This window comes from Pelodiscus sinensis, chromosome 1, assembly GCF_052426305.1.
Source record: "Pelodiscus sinensis isolate ZL-2025 chromosome 1, ASM5242630v1, whole genome shotgun sequence".
In the NCBI taxonomy this organism is placed as follows: domain Eukaryota; kingdom Metazoa; phylum Chordata; order Testudines; family Trionychidae; genus Pelodiscus; species Pelodiscus sinensis.
Genome location: NC_143052.1, coordinates 198,187,605 through 198,209,588, shown reverse-complemented (window position 1 = coordinate 198,209,588; position 21,984 = coordinate 198,187,605). Strand labels below are relative to the sequence as shown.

Below are 21,984 nucleotides of genomic sequence, written 5' to 3'. Positions count from 1 at the left end.
CACTTGTGCATATGCATTAGGAATCATGTTTAATTACAGGATCCATACTGTTTTTCCACAGGACTTCTGCCTAATTTAGTGCCTCGGATGAATGGTGCTCATTGAATAGATAGCTATTCAATATTTTTGATCCATGAAATAACTCCATCTGCCTATTATCTAACTAGATGATCAACGTAAACTTACTGAGAGACCTAAATGAAGGCTTTGCCATATCCTTGTTAGGAATGTTAGATAGCAGGTATCTGAATAATCGTGTAACCACATGAAATCATAGAATCATAGAATACTAGGACTGGAAAGAACCTCGAGAGGTCATCAAGTCCAGTCCCCTGCCCTCATGGCAGGACCAAATACTGTCTAGACCATCCCTGATAGACATTTATCTAACCTACTCTTAAATATCTCCAGAGATGGGGATTCCACAACCTCCCTGGGCAATTTATTCCAGTGTTTGACTACGCTGACAGTTAGGAACTTTTTCCTAATGTCCAACCTAAACCTCCCTTGCTGCAGTTTAAGCCCATTGCTTCTTGTTCTATCTCCAGAGGCCAAGATGAACAAGTTTTCTCCCTTCTCCTTATGACACCCTTTTAGATACCTGAAAACTGCTATCATGTCCCCCCTCAATCTTCTCTTTTCTAAACTAAACAGACCCAGTTCCTTCAGTCTTCTCTCATAGGTCATGTTCTCTAGACCTTTAATCATTCTTGTTGATCTTCTCTGGACCCTCTCCAATTTCTCCACATCTTTCTTGAAACGCAGTGCCCAGAACTGAACACAATACTCCAATTGAGGCCTAATCAGCACAGAGTAGAGCGGAAGAATGACTTCTCATGTCTTGCTCACAACACACCTGTTAATGCATCCCAGAATCATGTTTGCTTTCTTTGCAATGGCATCACACTGCTGACTCATATTCAACTTGTGGTCCACTATAACCCCTAGATCCCTTTCTGCCGTACTCCTTCCCAGACAGTTGCTTCCCGTTCTGTATGTATGAAACTGATAGTTCCTTCCTAAGTGGAGCACTTTGCATTTGTCTTTATTAAACTTCATCCTGTTTACCTCAGACCATTTCTCCAATTTGTCCAGGTCATTTTGAATTATGACCCTATCCTCCAGATTAGTCACAACCCCTCCCAGCTTGGTATCATCTGCAAACTTAATAAGCGTACTTTCTATACCAATATCTAAATCATTGATGAAGATATTGAATAGAGCCGGTCTCAAAACAGACCCCTGCAGAACCCCACCTGTTATGCCTTTCCAGCAGGATTGTGAACCATTAATAACTACTCTCTGAGTACGGTTATCCAGCCAGTTATGCACCCACCTTATAATAGCCCCATCTAAGTTGTATTTACCTAGTTTATTGATAAGAATATCATGTAAGACCGTATCAAACGCCTTACTAAAGTCTAGGTATACCACATCCACCACTTCTCCCTTATCCACAAGACTTGTTATCCTATCAAAGAAAGCTATCAGATTGGCTTGACACGATTTGTTCTTTACAAATCCATGCTTGCTGTTCCCTATCACTTTGCAACTTTCCAAGTGTTTGCAGATGATTTCCTTAATTACTTGCTCCATTATCTTCCCTGGCACAGAAGTTAAACTAACTGGTCTGTAGTTTCCTGGGTTGTTCTTGTTTCCCTTTTTATAGATGGGCAGTATACTTGCCCTTTCCAGTCCTCTGGAATCTCTCCTGTCTCCCATGATTTTCCAAAGATGATAGCTAGAGGCTCAGATACCTCCTCTATCAGCTCCTTGAGTATTCTAGGATGCATTTCATCAGGTCCTGGTGACTTGCAGGCATCTAACTTTTCTAGGTGATTTTTGACTTGTTCTTTTTTTATTTTACCTTCTAAAACTACCCTCTTCCCACTAGCATTCACTATGTTAGGCATTCCTTCAGACTTCTCGGTGAAGACCGAAACAAAGAAGTCATTGAGCATCTCTGCCATTTCCAAGTTTCCTGTTACTGTTTCTTCTCCTCACTGACCAGTGGGCCTACCCTGTCCTTGGTCTTCCTCTTGCTTCTAATGTATTTATAAAAAGTGTTTTTGTTTCCCTTTTCCCCGTAGTTAGGGTAAATCTTAGGGTATGTCTACACTAGCTCCCTAGTTTGAACTAAGGAGGCTAATGAGGGCGACCGAAATTGCTAATGAAGCACGGGATTTAAATATCCCGTGCTTCATTAGTATGTTCCCGGGCAGTCGCCATTTTGGAAATTGACTAGCCCAGAGTAACTGCCTGCATCTACACGCGGCAGTGAAATGGGAGTTCAAAGTAACCCCTTAACTCGAATTAGCTGGTAAACCTCATTCCAGGAGGAGTAACAGCTCATTCGAGTTAAGGGGTTACTATTTGATAGTCCCTGTGGCCAGGTTTGGCAGCCAGTGTGCTCCCAGCCCAACTCTTGGGGAGCCATCTGCCACCCTGCATTGCTGCCTCTCTATAAGCTCTCCTTGCAGACTGGCTGCCTACCGCCCCACGCTGCTGCCTCTGACACAGAGGCAGCAGCAGGAGATGATAGCACAACAGCTCCTATCCACAAGGGGGGGGGGGGGCGGTCCAAGCTCCCTGCAGACAGAAGCTGCTCCGGGAGATGTGGAGCAGCCACTGTCTGTAGGGAGCTTGGACCTCCGCAGACAGGGGGCTGATACCACAAAGCAGCCTCTGCCTGTGGTGGGCCCAGGCTCACCGTGGACAGAGGCTGCTCTGGAAGATGCAGAGCTTGGACCCCCATTGACAGGGGGCTGCTACCACAAAGCAGCCTCCCCTGCTTCCCCCTCCCTTTCCACCCCCCCCGCCATGCTACCTCTGATAGAGACAACAGTGGAGTGGAGGAAAGCAGGTGGCACTGCAGAGTCAGTGCTGGGGGGAACTGGCTTTTAAGCCAGCTCACCCCAACACCGGTTCCAGCTTCTGTCCCCCCTTGCTGCCTTTGATACAGATTTTGGATCTTGTTCAGCATAAAAGCTTTACGATGCTGACATTAACCTGGTGCACCTAATGCTGGAACATGTCCAGAGTGTACCCAGGGTCTGCCAGAATGAGGAAGACTCTCAGAAGGCCATGAACATACTGTTTGTCGAAGCACTTGAGCTGAGCAAATTGCAAATGCTGCCAGCATTCGATCTTCTGGATATAGTGGAATGCAGGTTCTGGTGCCGTGAGATAAGCACAGACTGGTGGGACCACATTGTAATGCAGGTTTGAGATGATCAGCAGTGGCTATAAAACTTTTGCATGCATAAGGCCACTTTCATGGAAGTTTGCTAATTACTTCCCCCACATGAGAATATCAGAATGAGGCTGGATCTGACAATGGAGAAGCAATTGGCAATAGCCCTGTGGAAGCTTGCAATGCTAGACAGCTACTGGTCCATTGGTAATTAATTTGGAGAGGGGAATTCTACATTAGGGGTGTTCCCTAACTGTGGTGGGGCAATAGATGGAATGCACATCTCCATTTTTGCACCCGGCCACTTTGCAAAGGGGAACCAAAGTGCTTGCAGTACTTCTCGATGGTTCCAGGGGCTGGTGGATCACAAAGGCTGTTTCACTGACATCCGTGTGGGATGGCTGGGAAAGGTGCTTGATGTGTGCATCTTTAGGAACTGCAAGTTGTAACTTTTTCCCAGACCCGAAAAATTACAATCAAAGATGTTGAAATGCCAATAGCGATCATTGGAGACCTATACTGCTCCTTGCTCTGGTGGCTCATGAAGCCCCATACAGGCAGCCTGAACCACAACAAGGAGCAGTTAAACTACAGGCTGAGCAAGTGAAGAATGGTCGTATAATGTGCTTTTGGGTATTTAGAAGGAAGGCTCCGCAGTCTGCCAACTAGAGTAGATGTAAGCGAGAGCAACATTCCCATTGTGGTGGCAGCCTGCTGTGTGCTCCATAATATTTGTGAGCGGAAGGGGGGAATATATTTGTCTGGGTGGAATGCCAAGGCATAGCACCTAGCCAGGGATTTTGATCAACCAGACATCAGGGAAATAAGGAGAGCAGTGAGGGACAGTGCTAATTAGAGCTTGAGAGATAGTTTTATGATACCCAGTTTTGACAGTCATGCATGTTGCTCTCAGTGAGGTACCTCTGCATTCAATGTTCTCATCTGTAACTCCTCCCCCCCCCCCCAACACAAGCAAGAAAGAGACTGTGGTTCACAAATCATGCGTTTTTAATAAGGGAACACAGAACAGTGACAGAAAAGGAGCCCAGGGCGAGAGCTTTGGGGGGAGTGTGTGCTAACAATTGTGAGGAGAGTGTTTTGCTTCTCGACACATCCCTGGGAGTTGAGTGTGAGTCTGTCCTTGACTCCTCTCTCCCCCGCCCACTCCCGCCTTCTAGAGCCCCTGGGAGAGGAGGCCTATGGAACTTGGTAAAGAGGGAATGTTGGTTTGCAAGGGGTGGAGGCGGTGCCTGTCCAGGAAGGAGTACCGGATGACAACACTCTCTCCTGGTGCTTCTCTCCCTGTCCAAGTTGGCAGATTGCATTTGCTCCTGGGACATCTCTTCCCTTGTCCATTTTCACCTGTGGATTTGTGTGAGGCAGACAGCGGGTAGGGGGAATGCACACCAGGCTCATTGCTGTTCCCATGGTAACAAAAAGAGAAGAGCATGCTTTACAGGAGCTCCACTGTAGAATGTAAAGCCTAATCTGTTAGAACAAAATGAAGGTCTGTCTAAAGCAGTGTTTCTTAAACTATGTTCCGTGAAACACTGCTAATCCGTGAACAACTCGCAGGTGTGCCGCGACCTCTTCCTTGTTATTATTACTTCTTTGCTTTTGTCTTTTTTTGTCTGACAACAATTTTTCTTTTTTGAAGAAAATTTCCATAGGTGTTCCGCATAAAAAAACATTATTGTTTGGTGTTCCGTGGTCTCAAAAAGTTTAAGAAACACTGGTCTAAAGACCATAAGGACATGTTATGAACAAGGCCACAGTTATCTTTCAGGTGGTTACTTTGCAGCAGGTACACCTCAGGGTTCTTGATGGAGCAGCTGGACTTGGTTTTCTGGCAAGGAACAAGCCAGGGCATGAACCTTCGGGGAGAAAGGATTAGAGGGCCTGGGCATGGCAGCGGCTCACACAGCACCTGCGTGTTCAGCACTCCCCGTTTGCCAGGAGAGTGCAACTTTCCCTTGCTGCAGGCACAAGTAAGCAAATGGGAAGTGGGAGGGGGTCCAGTTGTGACAGTAGGGTAGGGGCTTATGTGGCACCCATGTGTTCCGCCCCCCTTCTTCCCCCCATTTTCTGGGATAGTGTAACTTTCCCAGAAGCCAAGAACATCAATTTTCACGGTGCTGTGTCTGCACTACCCGAAAGTCAATTGGTCAAGATCAAATTTAGTGGCTACTCCTCATATGAAAGCAAGAGTACAGAAATCAGATTTAATGGCCCTTTAAGTCGGGCTTAGTAGTGTGGAACAGGGAACAGGCTTAGTGGTGTGGACTCATTGTTTAGAAAATCGACTGAATGAGGCTAAATTCGACCTAATCTCCCTATGTAGACCAGGCCCGATGAGCTATTTATATGAATGCCTACTAACAAATGATGATGGCTGTAAATAAATGCTTTATTGGGAATGCATTCCTAGAGTGCCTGAGGTATACCACAATCTAGCCCTTCCTCACTGTACACGATGAAAGCATGTACTTTGTACTAGTCCTACGGGAGAGATTTATTTTAGTTTTGTATCTATGCACCTATGATAGGAAGAAGGCCATCAGGATGTGTCTTCTACTTCTGGCTCTTCTTTTACACAAATAGTGAAGCTGCCATCCTTAAAAGAATGCTAGGGGAGTGCTGATTTGCTCTGTGCATGCTTGGTTCTAGTAATACATTAGGAAATGTAGATATGTGTAATACTTGTTAGGTACATCAGTAAACTATTACAGTTAACCATTACATTTGTCTATTTTGTATAATTTATAATAATACAGTGCATACAGATGAGTAAAAATAAAAATATCAGCTGGTTGTAGTAAAATATTGTTATTATTACTTCATGCATTGATGAACTTTCATTTTGAAAGTCTGCTATTCAAAGGAAAACAATGAAGTGTGCAATCACAATTAATTCCAGAGATTAATGTTATGTCTACATGAACAGAAACACAGTACAGCGGCTATTCATTACTATTATGAAATAAATTATGGCTGTTTCTAATTAAAGGAATTTTTGAAATAATAATATACAACAGAACTTTGGTTACATACACAGAGAAAAGTCACCCCAGATCAATTCCATGGAAGTCATGGGAGCTCCATCCATAATGGCATATAGAACCTAAAGAGAAAGGAGAAATTATAGCAGATTTGTTATTATACATTATTTTATGGAAATTTAAAGAGATGTTGTCCATGTTTGAAGGCCCCTAATTTGACCTACTGTGCAAATTTATCCCTTTATATCAGTTGCAAGCAGGGAAGTAAATAAGGAACCCTGGGAGATGCGACTTTCCTTGCAACTAACCTTGGACTAACAAGGATTGGGACCATGAGGTAACAAGCGCAAATGGTTTTAATTGCTTTAACCTACTCTGGAGAGAGGGGAAAGGGGAAACTCACTCTCACTATCTGCAATCTCACTTGCAGGCTGACGAAATACAGACTGAGCGCCAGGCACAAGAAGGAGTTCATGCTGAGTTCATACTGTTGATCTCTTCCCGTGATGACTCCAGAACTGGTTTGTTGGCCAGGCGATCTGAGCAGAGGACGCCCTCGGGAGGTCCTGCTTCGTGATCCCCCTTTCGGGTTCTCTCTCTTTCATGGATCGATGATGTACAGGCCATGTGCAGCTTCTGGGTACATTGGCCTTCTTCACTGTCCTTGCTGGGCCATTTGCACTCTATGCTGGGGGCAGTGTGCACTCAAGTTCAGGTGATAAAAGTTCATCACCCATTGCATGTTCGTTTCCCACACATACTATGCATTCATTCAGGAAGGGGGAACCGTAAGGGGAACTTACAGAACTTAAGCCGATAACAATTCAGCTTTATAGCAATTATAACTTGCAAACAGAGAACAACGTCCTTTGCCCACAACAGTATCTACTTATAAAGCCTATGTCATTCTTTTTATGTGTGTTTTTCTCAAGCCAATGACTTACTATGCTATTTAAAAAAAAAAAAAAAGTATTACAGCTAATCCAACACTGCTGTATAACCTTGCAACAATAAACCAAAAGGCCATGTTAAATAGCTAATGATAGCCAATGGAGAATTGCCCTTGCATAGGGGAATTTTTTCTAGAGAGCAGAGATCTCTCTGCCACTTCCTATGCCAGCTGTCTCTCTCCCCCAACCATACTCCAGTCTATTGCAAGATGAGGCAGCAGTGTGTCAGGAATGTTCTATGGGTGAGTCATGGGCAGAGCATAGACAGGAGAAGGTGCAGTGGAGCAAAGCTCCATTAAGCCTGGTCCCTCACTGTTATGAGTTCTGATACCAGCAGCAAATGTTAGAGTAGGAGGGGGCCTGCTCTAATTTCCAATGGAGTTGGGAAGCTAAGGATTAAGGAGCAGCAATTGGCTCCTTGTCGCCATACCTCCCTTGTATCCATGTGTAGTTCAACTAGAGTGGAGAATCAGGGCCTCTATGGTGAATGTCCAAGGGGACATTATAGACACAAATGAGTTGTGCATTACTTATATGTTTTGTACTGGGCATGGGCAACAGGAATAAGAGGCAAGGTGATGTAATGCCTTCTCTGAGTCTTAGAGCTCAGCCTGTCCCCTCTTCCTATCCCTATTCTGACCCTGCTGGCTCCCACAGCAAACTTGAACAAAGGAGGTTTTATTAGACTCCATATCCCACTGAAATAAAATAACCTTTTGGAAATAAAAATCAGATGAGACACAATGCATAGGAATAATTCAGGCAGATTACTGGAAACTCCATGAGCTGATACATACAACATTTCCTCATAATTCTTCTATTGCAGGGCATGGGGAAGGTTTGAAATGGCGGTAGCTCAGCCCACAAAGACTGCAAATTTCCAAGTTGCCACCAGAAACCAAGGTCCTCTGCACAGAGGCTCTGTTCCTCTTCGTTGATTCCTGCTTCTTGAGGTTCCTTGTCTGTTGGGCTTCTAATAAACTCTGCATCCAGAGGTCCCCCATGTCATCCCCACCCACTGGAATTCCCCCTCACAATTGGCTTTGCAGTATGGAGTGGAAAGTAGCACATGTTAATGCTGCCTTGGTCAAGAAGAAGTTGTGCTGTTTTGTCCCGAGCAACTGGAGTGGAGGAATGATGTCATTGTACGGCAAGCCCACACCACCAACCCTTTCCTACTGTTGGCATTACCCATTTGAGCAATGAAGCCCAAACCCCAGGAAGGAAGGGGTGGCCTTGGGAACTACAAGAACATGTACTCCACTTCCACGCCCCTGGATAGAAATAAAAAAGTTTCAGTTTCCTTCTACTCATATCAGTGGATGGGAGCATTTGACCTCTCAGATGTAGCCATGTTGCTCTCAAATTAGGCTTCTTATTTATCAGTTTTGCATTACTTGTATGCTCTGTAGTAAGCAGAGGCAATGTGTATAAGAGGCAAGGTGATGTAATGCCTTCACTGGGTCTTAGTGCACAATCTGCCCCCTCTTCTTATCCCTATTCAGACCCTGCAGGCTCCCCCAGCAGTCTGTTAGAGTCTCATTTAAACATTTTATTAGTTTGTTGCTGACAATTATAAAATCACATCTCTAAAAAATCCTTGAATAGCTCATTGAATCAGAATCACAGAACACTGGAAGGAACCTCGAGAGGTCATCGAGTCCATCCCCTGCCTTCACGGCAGGACCCAGTACCGTCTAGAGTAGACCATCCCTGACAGATGTCTATCTAACCTGCTCTTAAATATCTTCAGAGATGAAGATTCCACAACCTCCCAAGGCAACTTATTCCAGTGTTTAGATGCACAATCTGAGTACTGTATTCAGCTTTAGCCTTAAATGCTTTGTTCTTCAGACATTTAGTTTTTAAAATAAATTCTTCAAAAGAGCACCCTTATCTAAAATACACAATGTAATTTTAATTATAATACAAATACTTGCTTCCCAAGTCTTCCTATCCTTTCTCTCCGTCCTTTTTCTCCATTGGCAATGTGTGGGGTGCACAACCGAGAGTGTGTGTCTCCCCAAACTCTGTGGGCAGGAGAGGCAAGGGCACAGTCAGCAGCCAGTGCGGGGACTAGCAGAGGGGGTTTGCAGAGATTACAGGGGCCTGGCGCTGGGTGGCAGCAGGAGTTGCCCCTGGGTTCCTCCCATCCATATGAAGGCTTAAGAGAACATTTAAAATAAAAAATCAGCTTAAAATACTGATAAAGTAAAACAGAGAAGGGCTGCATCATGTATTCCATAATATTTACTACTGTATTCAGCAGGATAGCTGGCTTGCCCTTTCTACAAAGTTTTTGCAAATAAATCTCTGACCAACTTCAGGATATATCAAAAACCTGTGCCTGACTGTTATTCCTAAATTTAATGCTTTTAATTAGGTACCTTCCAGTCTTCACAATCCCACATGCCGTGGAAAACATGCTCCATTTTCTTCAGAAAGACATTTTAGAAAACTGGTTTTTGTAAATATCATTTGCTACATTTGGGTTTAGGGATTTGGCTGGAAAGGGTAAGCAGAGAGGGGGAGGGAAGAGAAGAGAAAGACTGTGAGAAGGGGGCAGGGCCCGGGCAGAGCAGAGGTGCAGTATGGTTGGGGCCACGGGCCGTGGAACTTGCCTCTTCAACCAGCAGCTTCACTCACCACCTATGGTATTGGGGCTTGGGTCAGGGTTGATCTCCATATGCTGTGAAAATGACTAGTAGTTCTATTAAGTGCTCCAATTTCCTGGAAACACTGTGCTTTATATAAAGATGTGAAGAAAATCTCTCTGTAAATAAGTGCCAAAACACTGAGCCATCAAATTAATGTAATGAAACATGGTAACAGTCATTGAAAAGAGAGCGCTGCAAATTCTAAGCACTTGCAATTTTTGTTGATCTGAGATAAAAACCGGGGAGGGGGAAAATGTACATCAGAGAAATTTGTCATGAAAGTATTACTGACAACTTCTTTTTTATGTTAATTTTTTAAACCAGGCCTATTTACTTGTCAATTGCAAATTAAATCAGTGAGAGAGATTCAATTAACACATTATACTATTCCCTGTGAGTACAAACATGACTCACAGCAATTCATACAGAAGACCAGCTCTTGCTTAGTTTAGCTACTAATGACCTGCTTTGTTTATAAAGGGATCCTATTAACCAAACAAAGACAACTTAATAAATTCAATTTAAAGTAATTTCAGGTACCAACCCTGCAAGGAGGCCTTGTGCCAATTTTTGTAGTTCTACAATCAGATTTTTCTGTTAATTTCTAAGGTTATTTCTCTTCTGTTGCCCCATGAAAATTATCTGCCCTGGAAAATTAGGTTGTATTAGAACATGACCTTGGGGAGTTAGCACAATGATAAAGAAAATGTTGCAGTCTTAACACAGGAGTCAGTAATGTTTAATAGTGTAACTAACAGTTATAAAAAACCAGTGTAATGCTGAGCAGTCTTCTGAAAGCCACTTCCCAACACCATTTCCCCTTGTCTATAGTGCCCGGTCAGTCTGGGTCAGGATTCTACCACTTTGGTTCAAAGGCAATATGCTGCATGGCAGGACAGAGGTAAACTATGTGAACTGAAATATTTCCTTGTTTGCACATGCAATGGCTATAATATCAGTGGTTGGAAACCACTTGTAAGTGTTGGAGATGGGAAAAGGCCATAAGAAAGGTTTGTGAACATGACTCTGAGAGAAAACAGAGGGGTAGGGTTTCTTGAAGAAACAGTTTCTGAACATGAAAATTGCCTGCTGTTGTTTATTTCTACTATGTTCAGAGAAATATATTGTGCACATTTTTTGTTGTAAATACAAAAATTACACCTGGAAAATACCTGGACTCATATCACAAATTTCATATCCCAGTGGAAATAAACTCGCAGAGCTCCAAATTTTGGGTGACCATTTGCACCAACAGACAATGAGAGATTCTATCAGCATGTTTAATCTAAATTTTTTCTTTTAATTTTAAATATTAATCTACATTTATGTGGTTGTCTGGAGGATGAAAGGAAGGCACTGTAGTACATAATTGGACTTTCAGAAAACAATTTTTATTTAAAATAAATTATCTGGCTTGGGACAGTTTTGCAGAGTTTGATAAGCAATGTGGGATTTTTGTTTGTTTTTAAATATCACATTGTAGTCAATGAAAATGTATAGTAGTGATGGATTTGTATCAATAAAGATCTTCTCTGAGACTTGCTCTGTCTTTCTATCCTCAGGATAACTCTTCCATATTGTTTCCCTTTTGTTTTAGTTGGCCACAAGGTCACTTTGATTATCTTCATAAAAGGAAGAGACAGAAAATATCTATTTGATTATCATCTCCATCCCTCTGTGAATGCAGCATTTAAATCCTTGACAGGAGACATATCAGATGTTAAATTGATATTTTATTTATCAGTGCCATGTTTAATCTGTAAATCCATCTAATGAGAGAAAGGTCTACAGTTTGGTTCCAATAAAAATATTTTGAGCATTTAATTGACTTTGCTTCTGATCCCTTATTGAACTTGCAGCAGCCTCTGTCATTTGTTGCTGAGTCAAAGAAGGCTACATTAGGTAATCCTGGATATTAAGGCAATAGATCTTCCATCCCCAGGTTAATTAGAGATTAAGAGAAGCAATACGGATGATCAAGGAGAGCAAAACAAACTCAGATATAATCTTAATCAACATTACCTCACTTATCAGGAACGAATGTTGTTGCTTTTGTCATAACTTTTTGGACTTTTCTTATCATTTCTATGCCCAAGATTGTCTCTTTCTCTTTTCAAAAGCCTGTCTGAAAAAAACCCCAGAGGGGTATTTTCCTGATTTAAAAAATAAGACGTTTATCACAAAAAAATGAAATGTGTCTTATTTGCTAAAGCCCCATTAAGATGTCACTATTTCCATTGATTTGTGTGAGATGTCTGTCAGTGTTAGAAGGGGAGCAAAAAATTGCAGATATTTTGTTCTATCATGTTAGTGTTTTCTTTACTGAATAAGGAAGAACCCCATTAATATTACTTTTAAAGGAACTAATTTGGCAAAGCAATATGAAGTAAAGGTGACGATATATTTTCTGAGTCTGAACAAAAAACATCAGATTTTTTGTTTACCTTTTGTTCCATTTCATGGCATTAAGTTGGCCAACATTCACATGGCTAAGGATCTATTTTCACAGCTCCAAGGTAATGATACAGGTTGGCATCCCTAAGCAAGAAATGAAATAGTCAGATTGGACACAACATATCCAATCCCCAGCACTGTAGCTTCACACATTGTATCTGCAAAGTGCACAGCAGAGCAAATCTGGTGAGTTTTGAAAGATATCCCAGGAGAAGAGCAGGAATAATAGAGACTGCACTTCAAGGACTTTGGCAAATCCCTTTATGGGAATATGCATGTGCAAGTTTCTCTCAAAAAAACACCAATTTTGCAATGTATGTACTACATGACATTTATTAGTACTATACAGCATCAATGGAGCACACATTAAATGTATTAAGAACTAACTGATGAATCTCAAAAAGCAGTTGTGAATGGATAATCGTTAGGAAAGCGGGGGGGTGTTTCTAATGGGGTGCTGCTGGGATCATTACTAAGCCCAACACTTTCATCAATGACCTGGAAGTAAATACAAAATCACTGCTAATGAAATTTGCAGATGACAGAAAGCTCAGCTGAATGACAGATAACGACAAGGACAAGGCAATCATGCAGAACAATCTGGATCACTTGGTAAGCTGACCAGAGGCAATGGGAAGGCTGAGGTTTGGAGCTGGGTGTGGGTTTGCCAAGAAGCCAGAGGCACAAAGGGAGGTCAGACACTGCTGGAACTTTGGCCGTGGCAGGCAGGCACTCATCTTGGCCTCAGAGCAAGCAGAGGAAGTGGTGAGGTCAGGGTGTCTGTGGCAGAATGGTGTTCCCGGTTCTCCTCCGTAGGCCTCCATGCCGGTTTCCTACCATGGGTTCTGCCTGCTCTGCCTCTCTGAGGCAAATAATACTGTTCTAACCAGCCATTTCTCCTGAGTCCAGCCCCTAACTCCAAGGCACCCCCTTTCCCTTGCACCATAGGGACTGGGCTAGAGGAGGAGGGGGCCTGGACCGCTCCATATCACACCCTCCCCACCTACAGAGGAACTATTGGAGGGCTGAAAACAGACCCCACAATATTTCTATTATGGTGAAGCTAGCCCTCACTGTTACTGCCACCTCTGAGCTGGGCCCATTGAAACAAAAGGCATTTTAATACAGCCAGCTGCTGTTACACACATAGGAACACTGAATGAAGGCCATCACTACAGAAGAGGACTGTATCTGGGAAACCAGTAACTCTGAAAAAGATTTAGGCGTCATGGTAGACAAACAACTGAAAGTGAGCTCCCTTTGGGATGCTGTGGCAAAAAGGGCTAATGTGATCCTGTAGTGTAGGAAGAGAAGAGTAGTGAGTAAGAAGGTGATTTTACTTCTCCATACAGCGCTGGTAAATATGATGGTAGAGGACTGCATACAGGTCTGGTGCCCACATTTTTTAAAGGATGGTGAAAAGCTAGAGAGAGAACAGAAAAGACCCACAAAAGTGATTCAAAGGCTGGAGAAAATGCCTTACCGTGAAGGACATAAAGAGCTCAATCTCATTAGTTTCTCAAAAATAATACTGAGAGAAGACTTTATCACAGTAAATAAGTACCACGTGGGAAGAAAATACAGGACTTTCTATCCAGCAGAGAAAGGCAGAACAAGATCAAATGGCTGGAAGCTGAAGTCAGACAAACTTAAATTGAAAACAAGACACTTCTTTTTTAACACTGAACATGATTAACCATTGGAACAAACTGCCAAATGAAAAGTGGTGGATTTTCTATTGCTTGATGTCTTCATATCAAAACTGGAGGCCTTTCTGGAAACTATGTGTTAGCTTAACACAAGTTATGCTTTAGTCAACACAAATTATTAGGCTCAATAAAGGAGTACCTGGTTGAAATTTAATGGTCTATGATATCTGGGTCAGGCTAGATGACCTAATGTTCCTTCTGGCCTGAAACATGATGAATGTATATAATTCCTCAGCAACAAGACACGGGCAGTTTGGGGAGCTAGAGAGTATATATAGCAAGCATTGTTATGTACAATAGAGGAGTTTAGCCCAGTGTTCCCTGTAAGCTGAGCACTTGTGCAGCCACTGAAGAGAGATTCAACTGCTGCCCAGCTGATTAGCAAAGGTCTCACAGGTAGGTTTTGTTTCTGCTAGTGGTGCACATTTGCAGATGCCTCGGTGCACATAAACATTTATTCTGCGTTTTGGATTTAAAAAATCTGAACATGAATGAAAAAGGCTAGAGGGAATATTGATTGAGACCATCTCTCATTACTGCCTTACTTCAGAATTAATGTCCCTTTGCAAATGCATAGTCTTCACTCTCATTAAGTAGAACAGTGCATGTGGTCAGGCTTGCTAGCCCCTCAGTAGTGTACCAGTGTTACATGTACAGAGTTCTCGGCCACTCCCATTGTAGTCAAAATGTAGTGTTGGTATAAGACTATAAGTATCATCATGTAATAAATCCTATATAATGATTTGCCTATAAGTTTCATATGCTTCTCTGTTTCACCCTGCCAGTCACCCTTGTTTCTTGTTAGCATTACAAATTAGGTTGTGCTTCTTGTCTACATTGCACACTAAGTTGTGCAAAAGTCTTTTGTTATTTCTTTAGTAACTTTGCAATCTTTTATGTGAAATTCTCTATAAAATTGTTTGGCATGAGTGAAGAATGTGTGCATAGTTAAGGATAAGTGTGAAATCTATCACAAATCTCCAGATGGTCAAGAAGACTTCAGAAACTTGGAGATGATCAGAAAATACCCATTGTGCCAGAGGCTGAATGAATGAGCAGAATTGATGAACCTTGGAGACAGGCAGACACTCCCAAAAGATGAGATGACAAACAAGAGATAATGATGGAAAGCCTGACAACTCCTATCAAAGAATAACTGTGAAAATACCCAAGATTAACACCACTTAAGGATCAAGGATTGCAGCATGCCATTGAAAAACCCACAGACTCAAATGGGAATTTATAAGTATAAAAATGGGGAGCTTTTTTCAGAGGGCGTTGGAGTATCAAATTGCTATCGATAGAGGCCAGCTCCTCACTCATGTTCAATCTAACTGGACACTAGAGTGAACTTGAGCCACAACAGACTGATGACTATAAGAACATCTGCAGGACTTGTATGTGAATGCATATGTTGCATTTCATATTGCATTTTCAATAAACGCAGCATGTTTCCTTTTCCCCTGAAAAAGATCCTGTGTGCTTTTTATAAGCATAACATCATGCTCTAGGGTGAGACATCTTTACCCGGATTCTAAAGCTCAAGGTATAACCCTTTTTATTTAAATACCCACCCTTGCCCAATTCCTAGGGCTCAATATGTAACTTTCTGCATGTTTGCAGGACCTTTTATCAATAAAAGAGACTTATATAGTAATATGCTGTTCTTGTGCAAAAACTTGCTGGCTGTCTACACTTGCATGTGCATTCTTGCGCAAGTAAATTTACAGTCTAGCGTTGTAAAACAGGGCTTCTTCCAGAAGACTTATTCCTCTCCCCACGAGGAATAAACTCTTGTGCAAGAGCTCTTCCACAAGAGGGCAGTGTAGATAGGCAACATGAATTTCTTGCGCAAGAAGCCCCTATGGTTAAAATGGTCATCAGAGCTTTCTTGCGCAAGAGAACGTCCACACTACCATGGATGCTCTTGCGCAAAAGCACATCTCTTGCACAAAAGCACATGCCAGTGTAGACGCACTCCTGTGGAAGACTTTTTGCGCAAGAACTCTTCCGCAAAACAGTTCTTGCGCAAGAAGCTGCCAGTGTAGACGTAGCCATAGTGTCATGCTCACCAATCCTAATCAAAACAGGTGAACTTCCCCAGTAGGTAGGCAATTCTGAATTCTGGCTGTTACTTGAAGGTGATTTCTTCTTCCAGGTATTTCCTTCTTTTTGTTTTTCTGTTCCTTCTTTTCCTCTCCTGCTGATCTTCTTCTTGGACCCCAGTTTATATAGTTAAACTTGAGTCCTACTTAGCTATACCTTAAGCAATTATTTTACTAACATTTTATTAATACTAATTATATACCATCACCTTAATTCATTTACTTCTAGAAAAATTAGTTATCTAGCAGACAGAAACAATTAAAAACCAGACAGAGATCATACACACAATAGGAAAGTGGGGATCATAATAATAGAAGAGTAAAAGAATGAGGATTTCATAAACCCAACTGTTGATAAGCAGTTTCTTGCCAGATAAGTCTGTATCAAACTAAGTTTTCTTTAACCATCTTAAGATCTTCTGTTTCTTTATCTGGTGATACTGGTTGCTATTAGGACAGGGTCTCCTTATTATTACATTATTTTAATGCAATTTAGATACAATGAGAGTATGTGACTTCCTGCTTTTCTGCTAATGGCTGTTGCTCTTTCAGTTGGGCTGCACTTGAAGGCTTTGGGTCTTTAGGCCTTACAATATGGCAATAGAATAAAGGCCTTGTCCTTAAACCAGGATATATGATAGTTTGTGCATGCAATTGACACCACCAGGGAGATGGTCCGGACAGCACAGTGATCTTATCAGTTAACACTGGTTGAGAATGTCAGCAAGACCACACAGGTGCAGCCACGAACCATCCCATTGCAGAGGAGCAATAGGCATGCTTAAGATTCCAACCATTCCCAGTGGACAGAAGGTGATCTACCACAGTGAAAGTGTGATGTTATGATAATATAAGGAAGGTGAGGTACAGTCCTGTGTAATCAGGGGTGCTTGGACATGTTGGTGTTAGCTATGGTACTAGAAAGAAAAGCTAACTCTTTGGGCAGGACAGGGCATTCTTCCAGCAGGCATATGAAGTGACAGATGATCGTCTTAGCCTGGACATACACATAGCTCACTAGGCCAGTGCTCTATGGCACACATGTTCCCTGGGTCTTATCAGGATAGTTCTCACATTGCACAGGTGTGTTGCCCCAATTATTGTTGCTGAACAATGACGTTGTAGTCAAGATCATTAAGCACTGTCACTCCCACATAGCAATCTCCGGCATAAGCAAGGCATCAGTGACAAGGTGCTTATCTATAAGAAAAGAATGTGATGAGTAGTGCTTGCATTGTATGTTCAAGTTCCCCATTTTCTCTGATTTGATTCTCTTTATTAATAATTAAGTTAGTGTCTTTGAGCCTCTGTCATGGAGCAGGCCTCCATTACGCTCTGTGCTGTACAACCATTGTGCTGGGGCACTGTGTTCTATGTGCTTTATGTTACCACATCTTCTTACTCCTGCATCCACACCAGGGATTGACTCTTCAGCTAACATGCTGAGGACATTGGCTAGAGAAGCTATGTACACTTCTAACCCCTCCCTTTGTTTCCCTGGTAATGCACACAATTCCATCTAGGTTCTGTTTGCCTTCTGTATCAGAAGTAAACAGAGGGCAGTCCATAGTTTCCAGCTGTCTTCCTACCCACTATCTTCTCATAAATTCCTTTTCAGCTAATAATATTTACACCTTTTGTAAAGCACTTTAAGTTGTACCAAGTAAAAGTGCTCTGTAAGAACTGGATATTTAATACTGTAAATTATACTTAGGGAAAAGCACATTAGAAATGCATAAACTATGATAAATTAGATCATCTTCTGCTGTTCTGAAGGAGTCCTTAATATGTACTACCACAATACAACCCCAAATCCCAGCCCATATGATTAGAAATATGACATGACAAATGGTATCAATATTCATATTGCCACTCTGGTTCCATCTGGCACAACTGTCTACGAACTGGTTCAACACCCACTCTTTCTTTTCACTAGCTGGCAACATGAGCAGGGGACTTAAGAAGTTGTGTAGAAAACTAAAGAAAATGCTAGCGCTCCTCATTTCTAAATAGGTACAAATTCTGATTTAGCTTGCAAGAGATCTCTCAGATTTACTTGAATCAGGAGAAGGATGATACACCTTTTCATATCACAATACCACCCACTCTTAGAGGATGTTGGGTGTTCTATATACAGCAGAGGTACATAATAGGAGCTGGGTCGTTCTAGCCACAAGTTAGCACTAGAGTGCATTGGCAGAAATGGGTAGAATTCTTGGACTGCTCCTATCTAAGTTATGTTGGCTCTGAACAGCTCTTTGACTCCCTCAGGAGAATCAGCTTCACTTACATTTACAAAAAAACCAATACAAGCAAAACACAAATGTTCTCTATTTAGATCAGAGCAAAAAAATAAAGTGCTGTTGCAGAGGTTCTGCTGGTAAACAGAAACCATGCAAAGATGAGTCATGGAAAGCATTTATAGACTCTTATTCAAGAAGCTCATGCATCTGAGAACACACTGGGTTGGGGTGAAAAGATGATGAGGGCAGAGAAGTAGGAACTGAAAAAAGCATAGTCTAGAATGAATGAGAGCAGTGGCTCTCGACCTTTTCTACAATATGACCCTATATTATTATAGAAAAAGGTTTTGGGATGTGCATGCACACATTCTATTTCTCAGTCATAAAGAAAGGGAGGGTGCTGTCAGAAGCTCCAGGTTAAGAACTTTTGCTTTGGTCCTCTCTCCATACAAAAGTTACACTCCAATAACTGTACCAGTGTAGTTAAAGTGGTACAATCACTAATTTGGGATGCAATTATACAATATAGTATTGCTTATACTGGCTTGTCTTATTCCTATATGGAAAGAGGCATAAACTATACCAGTATACTGCTCTTTTATACTGATATAACTGCATCCACATTTGAATTATACCAATTTAATTATTTCATTAAAAATCATACCCCTATCTGAAATAGTAATACTGTTAAAATTAAGCTGTTTGTAGACCAGACCTAGGGAGTTCAATGCAGCTGTATCATCCAGATCATAGCATATTTTTATTCAAAATGTATAATTAAAAATGTGGATGATGAACTACAGCTAGGATATTTTACTGAAACAGATTATTGGTGGCACAGTGCATTTATAATTTTACAGAAAACTAAAAAAGAGTTACTTCAAAATTTTCTATAAAATGTATAAACATCAAGATCTACTTGGAATCAATTGAATTGTAGACATCATTGGAAGAGTAACAGTAAAGTTTAATGTAATTGAAATCTGTTCCTGCATCAGAAGGAAGAGATTTGCATAGGTAACTCCCATTTATGCTAATGAGAGCTGTGCATATAAATTCTTTGCTCAGTGATGGACTACAGCCTATTTGCATCATTTACATTTCCAGCGACACTTCTGTTTGAATAATATATTCTATTTATGTATCCATGTTGTCACTTAACTAAATTATACAGTCACAATTCATCAACAGTTCCAGTTTCTTCTGTAGAACCAAAGACAAGTTTACAAGTCTATAAATTCCTGGATTTGAATGCTCACTCATTCAGGTCTGAGTTATAAACTACATTAACTACTCACCAGCACTTAATAACCTTGTTTTAGTAAGCTATCAAAAATCTTCCATAAAAGCTTTCCAATTTCTTCTGCTTTCTTTAGAATTCTAGGATGCGATTTATCATTCTAGGCCCGGTGCTTCATCAACTTTTAATAGTCCTTATTACCTTATTATCCACTCCAATGCAACAGTAAAAACCTTCTGATATTTCACTTCCTCCCCCCCACAGGAAAATGTATCCCAGTTCCTGGGATATTACCTTCTGTTGCTTCTGTGATTACTGGGGCGAAGAATTCCTTTAGGCCCTCCACATTATCAACCTCATCCATCACTAACTTTCTATTCCTGCCTCTCGCTGGCCCCTAGCAAATTTGTATGTTTGGTTATTTAATGTCATTTTTTTCTTTTTTTTATTTGCAATTTTAATCTTTGTCAGTATTCTACCCTTTTAATTTCTCTATGTATTTTCCATAGGCTTACTTTCCTCATAACAGGTTTTGTGGTATATATCCCACTTCAATTTTCTATTTTTAAATATAGTTTAGGAATCCTGAACTGTAACTAGGCTAAGCCGGGGGTGCAGCTGCCCCGTCTTCAAAGCAAGCAAAAAAAAAAAAAGGGGGAGGGGGAACAAATATGCTTGCTTGGCCCAGATGCTAATATGCCTTCATACCATGCTGTAAAAATCCTGTATGTTAATAAGCCAACAGTGACCATTACATCATGCGGCTCTGCTGACCCATACTATAAATGTGTATCTTACATACAAATGAAAATCTTAAGTCAACATTTGTATAATTATTTTGTAATTAATGTGTAGACACCAATTACCTTTCTTTGCTCAGTACTTAAAAGGAACTGCAACTGCTTTATGGAAACAGAAAAAGTCATTGGGCTTTACCCTTAATTTCTGTGGTGTTCTTCATCTTCTACAGAAACGGTATTTGACAAATGACTATAACATTAAGTCTAAGCAAACCACAGCAAACGTTCCTACGTACCCTCTAGCAAAAGAATGTATTTATATAGTGACAAAAATGCACCAATATCACAGAAGGGTTTAGTAGATCTTTTATACTCTTGATTTTTATGTAATAAACTCCACTTTTAACGAAGTCCTAAAACTGGTTATAACATCATGATATGTCCTTAGTACCATTCTCATAAGTATGAGACTCATGAGTATGAGAACAATAAACACAAGATTGTCATATTTTTGTATGCTGGCGACTCCAATTAATGCACCTCAGCCTCCTATAGTACTATTACAATATTAGCTTTTCCTATGATTGAAAGATTAACTGAACACCCCCACCCCCCACCTGCGACTTGATAATATAGTGCAGTGTTTCCCAAATGGTGCTCTGCAGAACCCTGGGGTTCCACGAAGTGAAAATAAGAGTTCCACAAGAAAATTCCATTACAATAACATTTTATTATTTAAATAATAATTAATATTTACGCATTTATGAATGTTATTGAAAACAATTTTCATTTGTGTTGATCTCATGACCTTGTTTAACATTTGTTTATTATTATCTTTACTTATTTGTGGTCTACTTTTTCAGCTCCATATGTAAGACTGTTATTAGGGGTTCCACAAAATTCTTTCGAATTTAAAAGGGTTCTGTGGCCAAATAAAATTGGGAAACACTGATATAGTGCAAAATTAGAAATGTTAAAATACTAAATAGCTCAAACACAGAAGGCCAGCTAATCAATAATAAAGTTGCACCTTAGTATGTAAGAGTGTGGCTTACTCCAAATCCCTGAATTCCTCTATTTTCCTCAAGACATGGAACCATTTCTGTTGGTGGTGTAATCCACAAGAAAATCTAGACCACTTGTGGGCCACAGACCATAGTTTGTGAAGCAATGAGCTTCGCTGTTGAAAGAGAAAAAATATGTAGTAAGCAAATTACCACTTACCAACTTAAAAGTTTTAAGTTACCAACCTAAACATTGTCTACTCAGCAAGGGCGCCTTTTGTCTACTCAGCAAGCGTGCTCTGGGATGCGGCTTGCTTTTCATCCCATTCCCCGGAAGCTAAGGGAGTGACTGCAAAGTGCATGCCTCTCATACCTGGCTGGTGAAAGGAGCTCACCTGTCAGGTGTGAGAGGAATGCACGCAATGCAAGCCCTTTCCCCTCACTCCCTCAGCGTCCCGGGGAATGGGATGAAAAGTAAGCCATGTCTTGGAGTGCACAGCTGTTGGTCCCCCCCACGCCCTCCGCGTGCCCAAAATGGCTCCTTTGCTACTCAGGCCCCAATCAATTCAGGCTCTTTAGCATGTACTTCAATTTAACTGCTTTATGTGAGTAAAGTTAAGTAAGATTATTTGTACTTAAAATAAAGCACATGCACAAGTGCATGGATCGGGGCTTTAATACATTCTGTGA

At 41.3% G+C, this 21,984-nt stretch overlaps 1 protein-coding gene across 2 annotated transcripts in view; it reads right to left on the bottom strand.

Moving 5' to 3' along the window:
* Window positions 1–4,229: 4,229 nt before the first annotated feature.
* Window positions 4,230–21,984, bottom strand: part of FUNDC1 (FUN14 domain containing 1) — a 37,552-nt gene continuing 19,797 nt past the window's right edge. Inside the window, exons 5-7 of one of the 2 annotated variants that reach the window (XR_012898271.2) lie at window positions 12,244–12,337; window positions 6,245–6,314; window positions 4,230–4,611 (exon numbers count right to left, since the gene is read on the bottom strand). Coding sequence is in view for 1 of the 2 variants with exons in the window: in XM_075912798.2 (XP_075768913.1) it covers window positions 12,281–12,337 (57 nt within the window). In the remaining variant the exon portion in view is untranslated. Of the gene's footprint in view, window positions 4,612–6,003; window positions 6,315–12,243; window positions 12,338–21,984 lie in introns of those variants that run through there. The other variant, XM_075912798.2, reaches the window with a different exon arrangement.